The sequence below is a fragment of the Mobula birostris genome, chromosome 2, assembly GCF_030028105.1.
Source record: "Mobula birostris isolate sMobBir1 chromosome 2, sMobBir1.hap1, whole genome shotgun sequence".
Taxonomy (NCBI): Eukaryota; Metazoa; Chordata; class Chondrichthyes; order Myliobatiformes; family Myliobatidae; genus Mobula; species Mobula birostris.
The window spans coordinates 9,317,712-9,332,915 of record NC_092371.1 but is presented as its reverse complement, the minus strand read 5'-3'; the positions used below and the strand labels follow the sequence as shown (position 1 = coordinate 9,332,915).

At 43.2% G+C, this 15,204-nt stretch overlaps 1 protein-coding gene across 2 annotated transcripts in view; it reads right to left on the bottom strand.

Moving 5' to 3' along the window:
• ash1l (ash1 (absent, small, or homeotic)-like (Drosophila)) overlaps positions 1-15,204 on the bottom strand; it is a 408,509-nt gene that overhangs the window by 117,105 nt on the left and 276,200 nt on the right. For both annotated transcript variants that reach the window (XM_072282409.1, XM_072282400.1), the window contains exon 7: positions 13,280-13,374. In XM_072282409.1, the coding sequence (XP_072138510.1) occupies positions 13,280-13,374 (95 nt within the window). The remainder of the gene's footprint in view (positions 1-13,279; positions 13,375-15,204) is intronic.

Genomic DNA, 15,204 nt, shown 5'->3' with positions numbered 1-15,204 from the left:
GTAGTAAGATCTGAACTTACCTCAGGATTTCCTGGGAAGATGGCGTGCACTCAGATGCAATGGCCTCTAAGGGGGTCAATCAAAGGTCTACCCCATCAGCGAGTTGTCACCAGCAGAGATGAACCATGTTGCTGCCTGCTACAGAAAGGCGTTGGAGTTGGGGTGCATGAAGGCAGTGTGCGTTCTAACAGCAACTGATTGCCTCGAACACTTTTCTTGCAATCGCATGACCCAGACCCTATTAGACATTGGTAATGTAGGACACTGCAAGCCGGTTCACTGGTTCATTGATAAAACTGACATTGGAGGAGATGTGTGGCTTTGGTTGTAGTGCAGACTAAACGTCATGCCATGGGGTCCCTTGTTGCGACTGCCCCGGAGTGGTGATGCCAGAAGGGGTGTGGCACGGTGCCAATGCTGGATTGGGGGCTGGACCCTCTTGTTGGTGCTGCTCTCCAGTATTTGCTCAGTGGAAGACCAGCTGGACTGTGTTCATCTGCGGACTGCTGCAGTCTTGTTCTTACTGACAACATCCATGGATTTGGACTTGGGCCATTTATTGTGTGACTGTATGTTTACTGTTATCTGATATGTGTTATAGGGACCTGTACTGTGTATGACTGTTGGTACTGTGTTTTGCACTCTGGCCCTGGAGGATCACCATTTCGTTTGCCTGTACTCATGCATGGTTGAATGACAATTAAACACAAACTTCAACTTGTTTAGGAAAATGACCATGGCACTAAGTAGATTTCCTTGCCATGTCACTGGCATGTTGACTGATGCCTCTGCATATATCTAAAAGATATGGGAATGGTAATTGAGTGACTGTTGGAAAGGAATCCTGTGCCTGGGAATTATAGCTCACTAGGATTTGGTGAGAATGGTAAAATAAACATATAAATCTATCCCGTTACGAAAAGATGGCTACTGAAGCAAAGGCAAATGACCCTGATACATTGTGTAACAGTGGGTTATGGCCCTGTGTGAGATAGACCGCTCCTTCAACTTCTGATTAAGGTTCTTGGTCCAAAACGTTGGACTATTTATACCTCTCCATAAATGTTGCCTGACCTGCTGAGTTCACCTAGCATTTTGTATGTGCTTCAATGTCAGCTGGTTTTGCATTGCAAAATATAATTTGCAGAGGAGAGTGGATGTGCACTTGCAAATTGCTTCACTGGACATTAAGTGATTTGGGGCACCCTGTGGGTGTGAAACGTGTGTGGTATGAATGTTCTCTCACTGAGGCACCACATGCTTAGCACCGGAAAAAGGCCAATAATATCATGAAGGACTCCACATAGCAGCCACACCAGGACCACTAGACTCAAAAACCACTACTCTCCCCAAGCGATAAGGCTGATCAACACCACCACCCACTAACTCACCCCTCCACATGGCCCACAACTGTTACTTTATCATTTCTGTCAGAGTCACCTTATGTACAGATACTCCTATGCCTAGTGTCATTTAATGGACGTACAGTTGCAAGAAAAAGTGTGTGAACCCTTTGCAATTAACTGGTTTTCTGCACTAATTACTCATAAAATGTGGTCTGATCACCTAAGTCACAATAATAGACAAATACAATCTGCCTAAACTCTCAAACAATTGTGCTTTTCATGTCTTTATTGAACACATTATTTAATCATCCATGGTCCAGGCTAGAAAGAGTATCTGAACGCTTGTATTTAATAATTAGTAGAACCTCCTTTAGCAGCAATAACCTCTTCCAAACTGTTTCCAGTAGCTGCTGCTCAGACTTGCACAACGGTGAGGAGGCATTTTAGAGCATTCCTTCATACAAAACTGTTTCAATATTTTTGGGATACCTTGCATGAACAGTGCTCGTTAGGGCATTCAACAGCATCTCAATTAGATTAAGGTCTGGACTCTGACTTGGATATTCCAAAACACTAATTTTCTTCTTTCTAAACCATTCTGTTGTTGATTTACTCTTGTATTTCAGATCATTGTCTTGCACTATCCAACTTCTATTAAGCTTCAGGTGATGGACAGCTACCCTGACATTCCCCTGTAAACTGTCTTCATATAATTTTGAATTCATTGTTCCCTTAACAAATGCAAGCTGTCCAGGCCGAGGCACCAAAGCAGCTCCAAACCATAATGCTCCTTCCACCATGCTTCACAGTTGGGATGAGGTTTTGATGTTAGTGTGCAGCGTCCTTTTTCCTCTAAACATTGTGGTGTGCAGTTCTGCCAAAAAGTTCAACTTCTGAATAATCTGTCCACAGAACTTTGTCCCAGAAGCGTTGTGGAAGATCCAGGTGGTCTTTGGCAAACTTGAGACATGCAGCAATGTTTTTTTTTGGAGAGCAGTGGTTTCCTCCATGGTGTTTTTAATAGGAGACACATGAACAGAAATTATAGTAAATTCTACAGATTTCTGCAGGCCTTTTGCTGTTACCCTTGGGTTCTTCTTCACATCCTTCACCATTGCACATTGTGCTCTTGGTGTGATCTTTGCAGGACACCCACTCCTAAGGAGAGTAACAACAGCACTGAATTTCCTCCATTTGTAGACAATTTCTCTTTCTGTGGACTGATGAACATTCAGGTCTTTAGAAATGCTTTCATAGCCTTTTCCAGCTTTATGCGTCTCTACAATTCTTCTTCTAAGGTCCTCTGAAAGTTGTTTTGATCGAGGCATGGTGCATATAAACAGATCTTTCTTGAGAAGAACAGGCTCTGTCAGTAAACTGACTTTGTGTGTTTTTTTCATAGGGCAGGGCACCTGAACAATCCAACCTCAAATCTCATCTCATTGATTGGAACACCTGACTCCAAATAGCTTTTGTAGAAGGCCTTACCCCAGTGGTAGTAATCATGAGATTCCAACCTGGTCCTGCCCTTTAATTGAGCACCTAACTCCCTGAACTCACTTTGCAGAACCTCGTCACTCTTTCTACCTATGTCGTTGGACCACAACCTTCCCCTTTAGAGTGCTGAAGACTTGATCCAAGATTTCCCGGACCCTGGCACCTAGGAGGCAACGTGGCATCCGGGAATTTCGTTCTGTCCACAGATTCTCCTTTTTGTTTACCTAACTAATGAACTTCCTGTCTCCACAGCTTTTCTCTTCTACCCTCTCCCCACTTCCCATCTGAGTCATAGAGCCAGACTCAGTGCTAGAGACCTGACCGCTGTGACTTTCCTCTGCTAGATCCTCCCCTCCAAAAGTGGTATACCTGTTGTTAAGGGGGATAGCCACTGGCTGCTTAACCCCTTTCCCATTCCAGTCACCCAGTCTCAAGTGTTCCGCACCTTGGATGTAACCATCTCTCTCGATATCTTATCTATCAACCCCCCTCAGTCTCCCGAATGATCTGGAGGTCATCCAGTTTCATCCCCAACTCCTACTCCTTAACACAGCGTGTTAGAAGCTGCAGCTGGATGCACTTCTTGCAGGTGAAGTCTTCAGGGACACTGGATGTCTCCCTGCCTTCCCACATCCTGCAAGAGGAGCATTCAACTATTTTGCCTGGCATCCCTACTGTTCTAACTGTGCAAATATAAAGGAGGAAACAATAAACAAACTGGGAGAAAAATCTATGTACAGCTTTCTCGTCTTCTCTGACATGAGCCTGTCCTTGCTGAAGCTTAAGCCTCAAAATCCCCACTCTAACACTGTTCACTCCGACAATGGCCGCACTGCTTGTCCCTGCCTTATTTTCAATTGTTCTTGCCAATCAATCCCGATCGCTGATTGTCTACTTCTCAAATACCAAAATGCTGTGAATCAATCCATATGTACTCAATCAGCGAACCTGAGTGAACTACGTCTTCTCACGCTATCAGCCTCTGTTGCTCCAGAGACAACAATCCAAAATTTGTCTATCAGTCATGCCCTCAAACCCATCGTGGTAAACCTCTTCCGTACCCTAGTATGGTCGCATAGCTTTACAGTGCCAGTGATCGCTATCAGGGTTTAGTTCCTCTTACAGTCTGTAAGGAGTTTGTATGTTCTCCCCATGACTATATGTGTTTCCTCTGGGTGTTCCAGTTTCCTTCTACATTCCAAAGACATATGGATTAGGGTTAGTAAGATCTGGACATGCTACATTGGCACTGGAAACATGGCAACACTTACAGGCTGCCCCCAGCACAGCCCTCCTGTATTGATCATTGACACAAATGACACATTTCACTGTTACGTTTCAAGGTTTTGTTGTATAGGCATCCGTCAGTCTCGTGAGACCATGGATTTGCGCCTTGGAAGGTTTCCAGGGCGCAGGCCTGGGCAAGGTTGTATGGAAGACCAGCAGTTGCCCATGCTGCAAGTCTCCCCTCTCCACACCACCGATGTTGTCCAAGGGAAGGGCATTAGGACCCATACAGCTTGGCACCAGTGCCGTCGCAGAGCAAGGTGTGGTTAAGTGCCTTGCTCAAGGACACTACACGCTGCCTCAGCCAAGGCTCAAACTAGCAACCTTCAGATCACTAGACGAACACCTTAGCCACTTGCCAACATGTTTTTTTGTACATGTGTCAAATACGCTAATCTAATCTAATCCCTTGTAAAGCCCCAGGTCTTCCCCTCAGCCTCCAACCCTCTAGTGAAAACAACCCAAGATATCAGCTTCATGTTCAGTGTGACCAACACCCACTCAACATCCTGTTCTGTGAACAGCTGACATGAAGGAGAGTGGGGGGCAGGGGGGGTGGGTAGAGTGGGGCGAGAGCAGGACGTGGCTCTCCCCTCAGCTTGTGATAGTGCCGAGCCTACCTGGACACCGGAGATTGCTCAATCCAGGAGGTACAGCCCTTCACAACACACAGCAAGAGATAGTGTAAGAGATAAGTGGGGCCATAGAGAGGACACAGAGATAAAACTGTGGCAGGAAATAAAATGCGGAGAAACTCAGCAGGTCAACCAGAATCTGTTGGGTGGGGGGGGGGGGGTACTTTTGTTTTTAAGCAGAGAGTGGTGGGTGCATGGAATGTCCTGCTAGGGGTGGTGGTTGAGGCAGATATATTAAGGATATTTAAGAAACTCTCAGATGGGCCCTTGGATGATAGAAAAATGAGAGTGTTATCTAGGAAGGAATGGTTAGCTTGATCTTAGAGTTGGTTAAAAGAGTGACACGACATTGTGGGCTGAAGGGCCTCCACTATGCTGTAAAGTTCTATGTTCTGTGTAATAGACAGTTGAAGTTTTGGGTCAAAATCCTTCACATGGGACACTGTTGGAGACCAGAAGAAAAGCCTTGACCCAAAATGTTGACTGTCCATTTCTCTCTACAATTCTATGTGACACGCTGAGTTCCTCCAGAGGTTTGTTTGTTTCACTCCAGTACTCTCATGTCTCAAGAAAAACCAGCCTGGTCTCAAATTCTGAACAGATGGAACAGTGTGGAGCTTTCCCTACTCGTAGCAGAATTTGATCGCTGCTTTAGTGCCAGGATCTGGGTGTTGAGCTAACCATCCATTTACACATTCTCAGTTCACACGTCACAGAGCAAGTGCAGGATCAACTGTTACCACTTTTCATCTAGCTCACACAGCTGCCGTCGCATCATCTGGCACCTGCTCTGTACAAACACGACGACAGTGTGATCTGCAACACATGGCGTCTGCAGTGAGCAGAGAATTAACTGATGGCACTTGGAGAGAAAGGAACCTCTCCAAAATCATTAATAACACCACCAATTCCTACTTTTTGATTGTGTAGTAAGAACATGGGCAGTTCCACACACACAGTGTGCACGTGTCTGCATTTATTATTCATTTGAATTTCCCACGGTAAGGTTTAACTTGCAGGTTGAGTTGGTAGTGAGGAAGGCAAATGCTACGTTAGCATTCATTTCAAGAGGTCTAGAATACAAGAGCAAAGATGTGACGCTGAGGCTTTATAAGACACTGGTGAGGCCTCACCTTTAGTACTGTGAACAGTTTTGGGCCCCTCATCTTAGTACAGATGTGCTGGCATTGGTGAGGGTCCAGAGGAGGTTCACAAGGATGATTCCAGGAATGAAAGGGTTATCATATGAGGAACGTTCGATAGCTCTGGGTCTGTACTCGCTAGAATTCAGGAGAATGAGGGAGGGGGATCTCGTTGAAACCTTTCGAATGTTGAAAGGCCTAGAAAGAGCAGATGTGGAAAGGATGTTTCCTATGGTAAGAGAGTCTAGGACAAGAGAGAACAGCTTTAGGATAGAGGGGCGCCCTTTCAAAACAGAGATGTGTAGAAATTTCTTTAGCCAAAGGGTGGTGAATTTGTGAAATTTGTTGCCACATGCAGCTGTGGAGGCCAGGTTATTGGGTGTATTTAAGGCAGAAATTGATAGGTTCTTGATTGGACATGGTATCAAAGGTTATGGGGAGAAGACCAGGAATTGGTGTTGAGGAGGAGGAAAAAAAAGGATCAGCCATGATTGAAAGGCAATCAGACTTGATAGGCCAGATGGCCTAATTCTGGTCCTATGTCTTATGGTTTGAAATTCTGACATTCAGAAGGGATTTGGCAGAGTTTCAGGTTCAAATGCTCATTCAGGTGGAGAGGTGAATAGGACAAGTTCACAGTTAAGAAGTTAGTAAGGAAAGTAGGCTGAAATGTTCTGAACAAAATGATACTAAGAATCAAAATAAATTACAAGCTGTGAAACTGCATGACAGAATCGGATTCATCTCTGGAGTTAGCCTGTTCTCCTTGTGACTGTGTGGATTTCTCTGGCTGCTCTCTGGTTTGATAGATTCATCAGCCACTGTAAACAGCCCCAGTATGCAGACGAGGGGTGGAATCTCAGGGGAACTCTTGGGAATGCGGGGAGATTAAAATGGGGTTAAAACAGAAGATGGTGGAAATACTTAACAAACCAGGTAGCATCTGTGGGGACAGACTCAGAGCTAGCCATTCAGGTCCAAGAACCTTCAACAGAAAGGGGAGAAAGAAGTTTGTATCACATACAAAATGCCAGAAGAGCTTTCCATATTTGCTGTTTGACCTGCTGAGTTCCTCCAGAATTTTGTTATGTGTTGCTCTGGTTTTCCAGCATCTGCAGAATCTCATGTTATGAAAAAAAGTTTGTTTGAGTTACAAAAGGAAATGGAGGAGAGATGCACAGAACAAAGGGACTATCTTTTGTAACAATAATAACTGTCCTGTTTACTTAGATAGTAAATGCATTTTCCTTGTTCTACCCATCCCTACCCCACATTCTCTGCAACTGAAATTAACTTGTTTTTTTCTCTTCCCTAATTTTGACAAAAATTCTTGGAGCCAAAACATCAACTCCTTCTGTAGCCCGATCCATGGGACGTTTTCAGTATTTTCAGTTTTTACTTCAGAACTTTAATATCTGTAGTGCTTTTCTTTGATAAAGTGAGATTAGTGAAGAATTAGGTTAAATGGGTGCTGAGTGCTGGGCCTGGATTTGGTGGGCTGACAGGCTTGTTTTATTACTGTATAGCTCTGCATTTCTATATCCGATTGAAGGGATATAGTGAGAAGTTGGGAGGGTTTTGTCAAAAAGGGACTGGTGGTGCCTCCCGACTCCTAGGTACCTTTTTATTCTTCTGCTAAAGTAAGGAATATGGATACTTACAAATCACTGCTGCGGCACATGTTGAACAGAAACACTGGTTTATATTACAAGATCATTTCAGTACCAGAATGAAGACACCTTACCAGGGGCTCTGGCAAATCTATACCTACAAGAGTGTCCTTGACCCAAAGGAGCTATTTGTGAAGTAACAATGACACAGGTTGGTGAATTTGCCCATGAGGAGAGACCAATAAGTGTACTGGGCCTATACTCACCCAAATTTATAAAAATAAGAGATGGTAGGTTTAAGGTGAGAGAGAAGAGATTTAATAGGAACTTGAGAGGCAAAGGTTTCACTCAGGGATTGTCTGTATATGGTTGCTTACAAAAGTATCTACCTTACTATTGCCTATTAGACCCGACAAGGTAGATGCAGAAATGCCATCTTCCCCGACCAGGTGGTCAAGATACAGGGCTCTCAGACTCAAAACAAGGATGGCACGGTAGTGTAGTGGCTGGCTTAAAGCTATTACAGTGCCAGTGACCCAACTTCAATTCTGTCACTATCTGTAAGAAGGTTGTTATCTTCTCTCTTTGACCATGTGGGTTTCCTCCCACAGGGTTCGGAAGTTAATTGGACACATTGGTGTAACTGGACAGTGTGGGCCTGTGTCTGTGCTGTATCTTTACATAAAGCCAAAATAAAAGGCCTCAGCTTGCCCACACTAGCTGGTAGCTCTGACTCCCAGCACAGGTTGCACAGCTTAAGGCCGGTAGGTCACGGCTTGGTCAGAATGCAGGAATGCATTCTTGGTGGGCCGGAAAGGCCAGTTACTGTGCTGTATCTCTAAATACACAAAAAAACATGTGGTCAGTCATTCAGCATCAAGTTGAGAAGACATTTCTCCACCCAGGTACCAAAATCTTACAAATTTTCAACTCAAAAGGGTTGTGGAGCCTTTGTTACCGAGTATATTCAAAGTAAAGATCAACAAACTGTTAGGATATAAAAGCAGTCCCTCAGTCATGGCCTTCTGAGTTCCTCCAGCATTTTGTGTGTTTTACTACGGATATGAAAGATGTCAAGAGATATCAAAGAGTGGACTAGAGGACACATCCTCAGAAAATAAGGATGTTTCTTTAGAACAGAGATGAGGAGAATTTCTTTGGCCAGAGGGTGGTGAATTGGTGGCTGTAGAGATCAAATCACTGGGTATATTTAAAGTGAAGGTTGATAGATTGTTGATTAGTACAGGTGTCAAAGGTTACGGAAAGAAGGCAGGAGAATGGGGTTGAGAGGGACAGTAAGTCAGCTACGATGGAATGGTGGAGCAGACTCAGTTTGCTGGATGCCCTTATTCTGCTCCTATGCCTTATGGTCTTATGGATACATGGCAGATCAAAGTCTTTCCAGTTATATCAGCCATGATCTTTTTGAATGACAGAATAGCAACAAAGGTCTATAGCTGCTCCTTTTCCTAAGATGTATGAAGTCCTCTGCATTAACGCTAATCTCAAACAATAGGGTCCCACCGCAAAATCAAATGGAATGCACGAGTCACAACAGCAACACTTTCTACAACCTATGCTAGCCCTGGATGCATAAGACAAGATACTGACAATAAAATCAGACGACACAAAAGCAGAATAAGGTTGTTTGGCCCAGACTCTTCTCTGCCATTCCATCATGGCTCATTTATTATCTCTCTTAACCCCATTCTCTCGCCCTCTCCCCCTAACCTTTGATGCCCTTACTAATCAAGAATCTATCAACCTCTGCTTTAAATACACCCAATGACTTGGACTCCATAGCCATATGTGAAAATGAATTCCACAGGTTCCTCACCCTAAAAAATTCCTCATCTCCGTTCTAAAGGGATGCCCTTCTATTCTGAGGCCTCCAGCATAGGAAACATTCTCTCCACATTCACTCTATCTAGGCCTCTCAATGTTTGAGAGGTTTCAGTGAAATCCTTGCCTCATTCTTCTAAGTTCCAGCAAATACAGGCCTAGAGCCACCAAATGCTCCTTATACATTAACACTTTCATTCCCAAAATCATTCTCATGAACTTCCTCTGGACCCTCTCCAATGCCAGCTCATCCTTTTTTGACAGCTTCTTTGCCCAGACTACTGAATTCCCTGCCACCGCCCAGTTATCATCATTTAAGATGCGGCAGTAACGTTATACTGTTTACTTTTTGACTTTTGTCATAAATGCACCCCATGCTAAATGTCAATCTTCTCGAATATTATTTGTTAATTTACTTGTGGTAATAGTACTTTGTGTTGTGTGTAGGTTAACCAATTTCCCCCGGGATCAATAAAGTATGACAATGACTATGACTATAACTATACGCACTGTGCTGTGCGCCTTGGTCCAGAGGGACGTTGTTTCATTTTTTGGTATACATGTGTATGGTTGACCAACAATAAACTTGAACTTGATACGGAACCCGAAACTGCTCACAATACTCCAAGTGTGGGCTGACCAACATCTTATAAAGTCTCAGCATTATATCTTTGCTTTTATATTCTAGTCCTCTCAAAATACAGAATACTGATCCGTGGACTTGAATAGCCAGAAAAATTATGCTGCTCAAGGCCTGCACTTTGCTTAAACAACCTTGCAAAAATGCTGTGATGCTCATTCAGTTTCAATACACAGGATCATTATGGTCGGTCATAAAAATTGAAGTCTTCACCACCTGCAAGAACCAGTGAGCTACAATATTTGGTACTGTTACATACCTCAAGGAGATCTTGTGACTTGTGAGAATGATGTAATAGTCTTTTGGAGGTCACCTGATGTAATTTCCCCGCCGATGTGAGGTCACGTGATAACATGTTCACCACAGGTATATAAGGGAAGACCTCAGATGACGCAGTTAGTTTTTCCAGTTGGAACATTATTGAGATACTCCGCTCCACTGTGTACTTGCAGTATGACGCAGTTTTGATCTTAAATGGAGTTTTATGTTCTAATGTAAAGATACAGAAGTCTGAGCCAGCAGTTTGACAATCGCTGCCAGGTTTGTTAGTGTATCTTTTCAGTAACATTGGAGAGTGAAGACTTCATCGAAGTACAGGAGATGAAGGATTAAGAGAAGTCGGGAATGTTCAGCAGTTTAATAAAGGATGGACCTTATTGAGTATTCGTTGAAGGAGTAGCGACCTGCATCGAAGATAACTCTTGCCAAAAGAGAAAGGAAGTTCATGCAAGGTGCCCTCTAGAAATTAAGGTCAGTTGTTTTAAGCCGTTTATTTCTTTCATCGTGAATCCTTTGGACAGAACCAGCAGGAAAGTCGCGTCCATGAAGAAATCCTTCTCCAGAGAAGTCTCTCCCAACTGAATGTATAAATCTGTTGGACTTTCGAATTTACTATTTTAAGAACTGTGTTTGACTTTACCGCTTTAAGAACTGTTTTCGAATTTATCGCTTTAAAATCAGTACCGAGTAACGTTTCGTTGAACGGCCGCATAGCGGTTAACTTCCAGTTAAGGTTCCATTTGTTTTTTATTGTTTACCCGTGTTTAATAAATGTTTGGTTGTTTTTATATAACCTGACTCAGTTGATATTCATTGTTGCCGGTTACGTAACAGTACCAAAAGACATCAGTAATAAATCTTAAAAAAATACATTCTACAGATATGAATATATACTCAAGGAAAGAATAGAAACTGTTCAAACTGGGGAAGTTAAGGGAACTAATTTTCAAGTAAGTCTATTTATTTAATGAAAACATTCCAAAGACTTTATGGGTTAGAGTCAGTGAGCTGTGGGCATTCTATGTTGGCACCAGAAGCATGGCGACACTTGTGGGCTGCCCAGCACAATTCTCACTGACTTGATTTGAAACAAACTGTACGCTTTGATGTACATGTGACAAATAAAGCTAATCTTACCTTAATCTAACTTAAATTGAACTTCATGGGGATTGGATACAAGATCTTAGAATTATGAAAACAAAGTACAGGTTTCCCCCGCCATCCGAAGGTAGAGCGTTCCTATGAAACGGTTCGTAAGCCAAAATGTCGTAAAGCGAAGAAGCAATTACCATTTACTTATATGGGAAAATTTTGTGAGCGTTCGCAGACCCAAAAATAACCTACCAAATCACACCAAATAACACATAAAACCTAAAACAAGAGTAACATATAGTAAAAGAAGGAATGATATGATAAATACACAGCCTATATAAAGTAGAAATACTTTTTCATAATCATTGCTGGCACTGTTCGCCGAAGCGAAAATCTCACGCAAGCGCTCTCAGCAGAAAATCTCACGCAAGCGCTGTTGGCAAAAACGCGTTCTCCAGTAACCTTTAAGCTATGAAGCTGCCAAATCATACCAAGTAACACGTAAAAATACACAGCCTATATAAAGTAGAAATAATGTATGTACAGTGTAGTTTCACTTACCGGAATCGGGACAGCACCGAGCACACTGATGGTGGTATGTTAGACTGAGTCGCCACAGGCTGGGGTGGTGCAGTGGCCCCCACCCTCCACGCCGCCGACCAACCGATACCGATCCGCGAAGCATGCAGGGGTGCAGCGGTAGCCGGGAGGCGCACAGCACATCTTTAAGAAAAAAAGCCGAAACAAACATGCTAATTAATTAGGTGCCACCCGGCACATAATTGTCGGCCCAGATCAGTGCTGATTTCCGATTGCGTCGTCTCTGATCTGGGCTGACAATTACGTGCCAGGCTGCACCTAATTAATTAGCATGTTTGTTTCAGCTTTTCTCTTAAAGATGTGCTGTGTGCCTCCCGGCTACCGCTGCATTCTCCGCGAATCGGTATCTGTCCGTGGCCTGGGGGTTGGGGTAGTGGGACACTGGAGTGTCGTCTGTTTCCATTAGGGCAGGCAGGTCATCTTCTATCTCTGCCCGCTTCGATGTCGAAGATCAAGGTTCGTCGTCTGCTGTGGCTGATGTGGAAGGCTTGCTTGACTGCTGAGCCTTGCACATTTTTCTATCACACAGTTCTTTGTAAGGGCTCAAACCATCTTGCAAATATCCCCTAAACCTACGAACTCTTTCAAAATCAAAGTTGTGCTTTATCACTGCAGTGAAAATCTCACGCAGTTGCTTCATGTTCAGTTCGTTACTGCACTCCCTTTTGATTGTTATCCTTTTTTCTTCCAATTGCATCAGCTCTTCATCTATCAGATCTTGGTCATGGGATGCCAAAACCTCTTCAACATCATGTTCATCAGCTTCCACAAGCCAAACTCATGTTGTCCTTACTTCGTTCACCACGATTGAAACGCTTAATTATGTCTAGTTTTACGTTAAGCGTAACACCCTTACGAGCTCTTCTATGCTTTTCCGATACCATAGAACTCATCTTGCAAACGGTTGCTCACAGGCACGTGTTTAAGCAATGCCGACGAGAATGCCATTCTGAATCCGGGGAGAGCGGCTGCTCGGGGCGCGCGCTGCCTTTTATCGCGCGCTGATTTTTTTTCGTAACAGTGAAAACACCTTCTGAAAGCGAAAACAGGGTACTAATGTAGCTCTTTTGTAACTGAGGTTTCGTAAAGCTGGGGACACCTGTAACTCAGCAATTTTTACTTCAAATTGCAACTACATGGACAAACCTTGCAAATTTTAAAATGTGAAAGCACAGTTACTGACCCTTATTTTATGCAAAAAATAACAAAAGCAACTGTTTGACCCAGCTCCCTGTATCACAGAAGATACAGCTTCTTTGTTGGGCACTAACTTAAATAGAACCAGCTTGGTAAAGGCCAGAAGACTCACCAACATGGATCGGGGCAGGGAAGAGCCCATAGTCGTGCTCTCCGGGAACGTACTCCAGCTTCTCCTTCTTCACGAGAATCAGCCGGCTTTTTGGACTGAAGAACAGAATTGATGATTAGCAAATGAATCATTTGTTATACTATGCAAAGCTATAAATGTTATTTAAATTCATCAGGGAACAGAGTGCAATAATACCACTACTGCAGCCTTCCCCACAGTTCTTACATATGCTAGCAATGAATAAAAGTTTCTGAATACATTAACTATAGCGCGTCTGCACACAAAAGAGCAACATCCCAAGAAGAGCACCATTTTACAAGAACGTTTTACAGCCACCTCTCTAAGCAGCACTTTTCATCGTCCCAGCAGTTTACTCCCAAATAAGTTCGAAGAAACAAGCTCCAAATCTAATTTCTTATCAGTTTTATTGACACTGGATTAAGTTGTAAAATGCACAGGCCAACTTGCTGGCAAATCCTATGAAATAAACAGAAAAGAAAGACAGCTACAGCACAGCAGATTATGGAATACATAGATTCACTAGCACTGATAGCTCACATGGTACAGAAATGGACTCTATCAGCACACTTCATTCATGTCAATCGTGATGCCTACCAACTCTAAATCTATTGGCCTGCATTAAACCCATGTCCCTCTATACCTTTCCTATCCGAATACCTCTCCAAATGCATTTTAACTGTATCTGACTCTACCAGCTCTCTGGCAGCTCCTCAGGGGTTCCCAACTTGTGGTCCATGGACGCCTTGCTTAATGGTATTGATCCACAGCTTAAAATGATTGGGAACCCCCCTTCTAGATAATGCCTCCATGTGAAAAATCCTGCTCTTCAGATCTCCTTAAGTTTCTCCTTTTTTATCATAATCCCATGTCCTTCGAGTCACAGAAAAAGACCCTCCGCCCACCGTGTCCATGCCGAACTGTTATTCTGCCTAGTCTCATCGATTTGCGCCTGCACTATAGCCATCCATACCTCCTCACATTCATGTGTTTATCCAAACTTCTCTTAAAAGTTACACTTGAACCCCATCCATCACTTCTGCTAGCAGCTTGTTCCACACTCATATCACCCTCTGAGTGAAGGAGTGAAGAAGATACTCCTTCAGGTTCTCCTTAAATATTTCACCATTCACCCTTAATCTGTAACCTTGATGACCTTGCCTACCAATGGTTTCTTCTGCAATGTCACATGGGAGTGCAACCTTAGTAAGCACAGCATTCAAAATGGCACTATTTGCTAGGAACACTTTTATAACACCACCTTCTACAGCCGCAGGTATAAAGCTGTTGCTGGTTCCAAAATTCTTGACAACAGTGCCACACAAATGATTTTTGAAAGCTGCTCTCAAGAATAACACTGGAAGTCCGCAGCAATGCCCATACCGGGTGGAGGGGGGGGGAGTCACTAGATGGACAACTTTAAAAGCAACAATGGCAGCCATTAGTGGCAGGTGTAATACTCAAGAGTCCAAAACACTGATTATTATTTATTATGAGCCTTGTCATGCTGGACGTAGATTTTTGTTGGACTAGGGTGTAGCGCTGTTATTTTAATGTAGATGAACTGAACACACTGATGAGGGAGAGGGAGAAGTGGAGAGTCCGACACCCCCTAGGCCTGAGTTGACGCAGTAGTACTGTTATTTTTGTATTTTATCTTTCCTATGCTTTCTTGTATTTTCATATAATCACCAATATATGTGCAATTGTTCAGGACTTTTACTAGTAATTGTAGTATAGCTGAATCTGTACTTTCTCAGTTTCTCTGCAGCCATTTGTTTCTGGCTATTTCATAGGTTAATTGTTATCACTGGAATGCTGTTACCTCTAGGCTGAATATGAGACCACCACAATTTTTTTGTCCTTTTCATTGTTCGTGTATGTTTCATAATGCATAAAACAGCCAT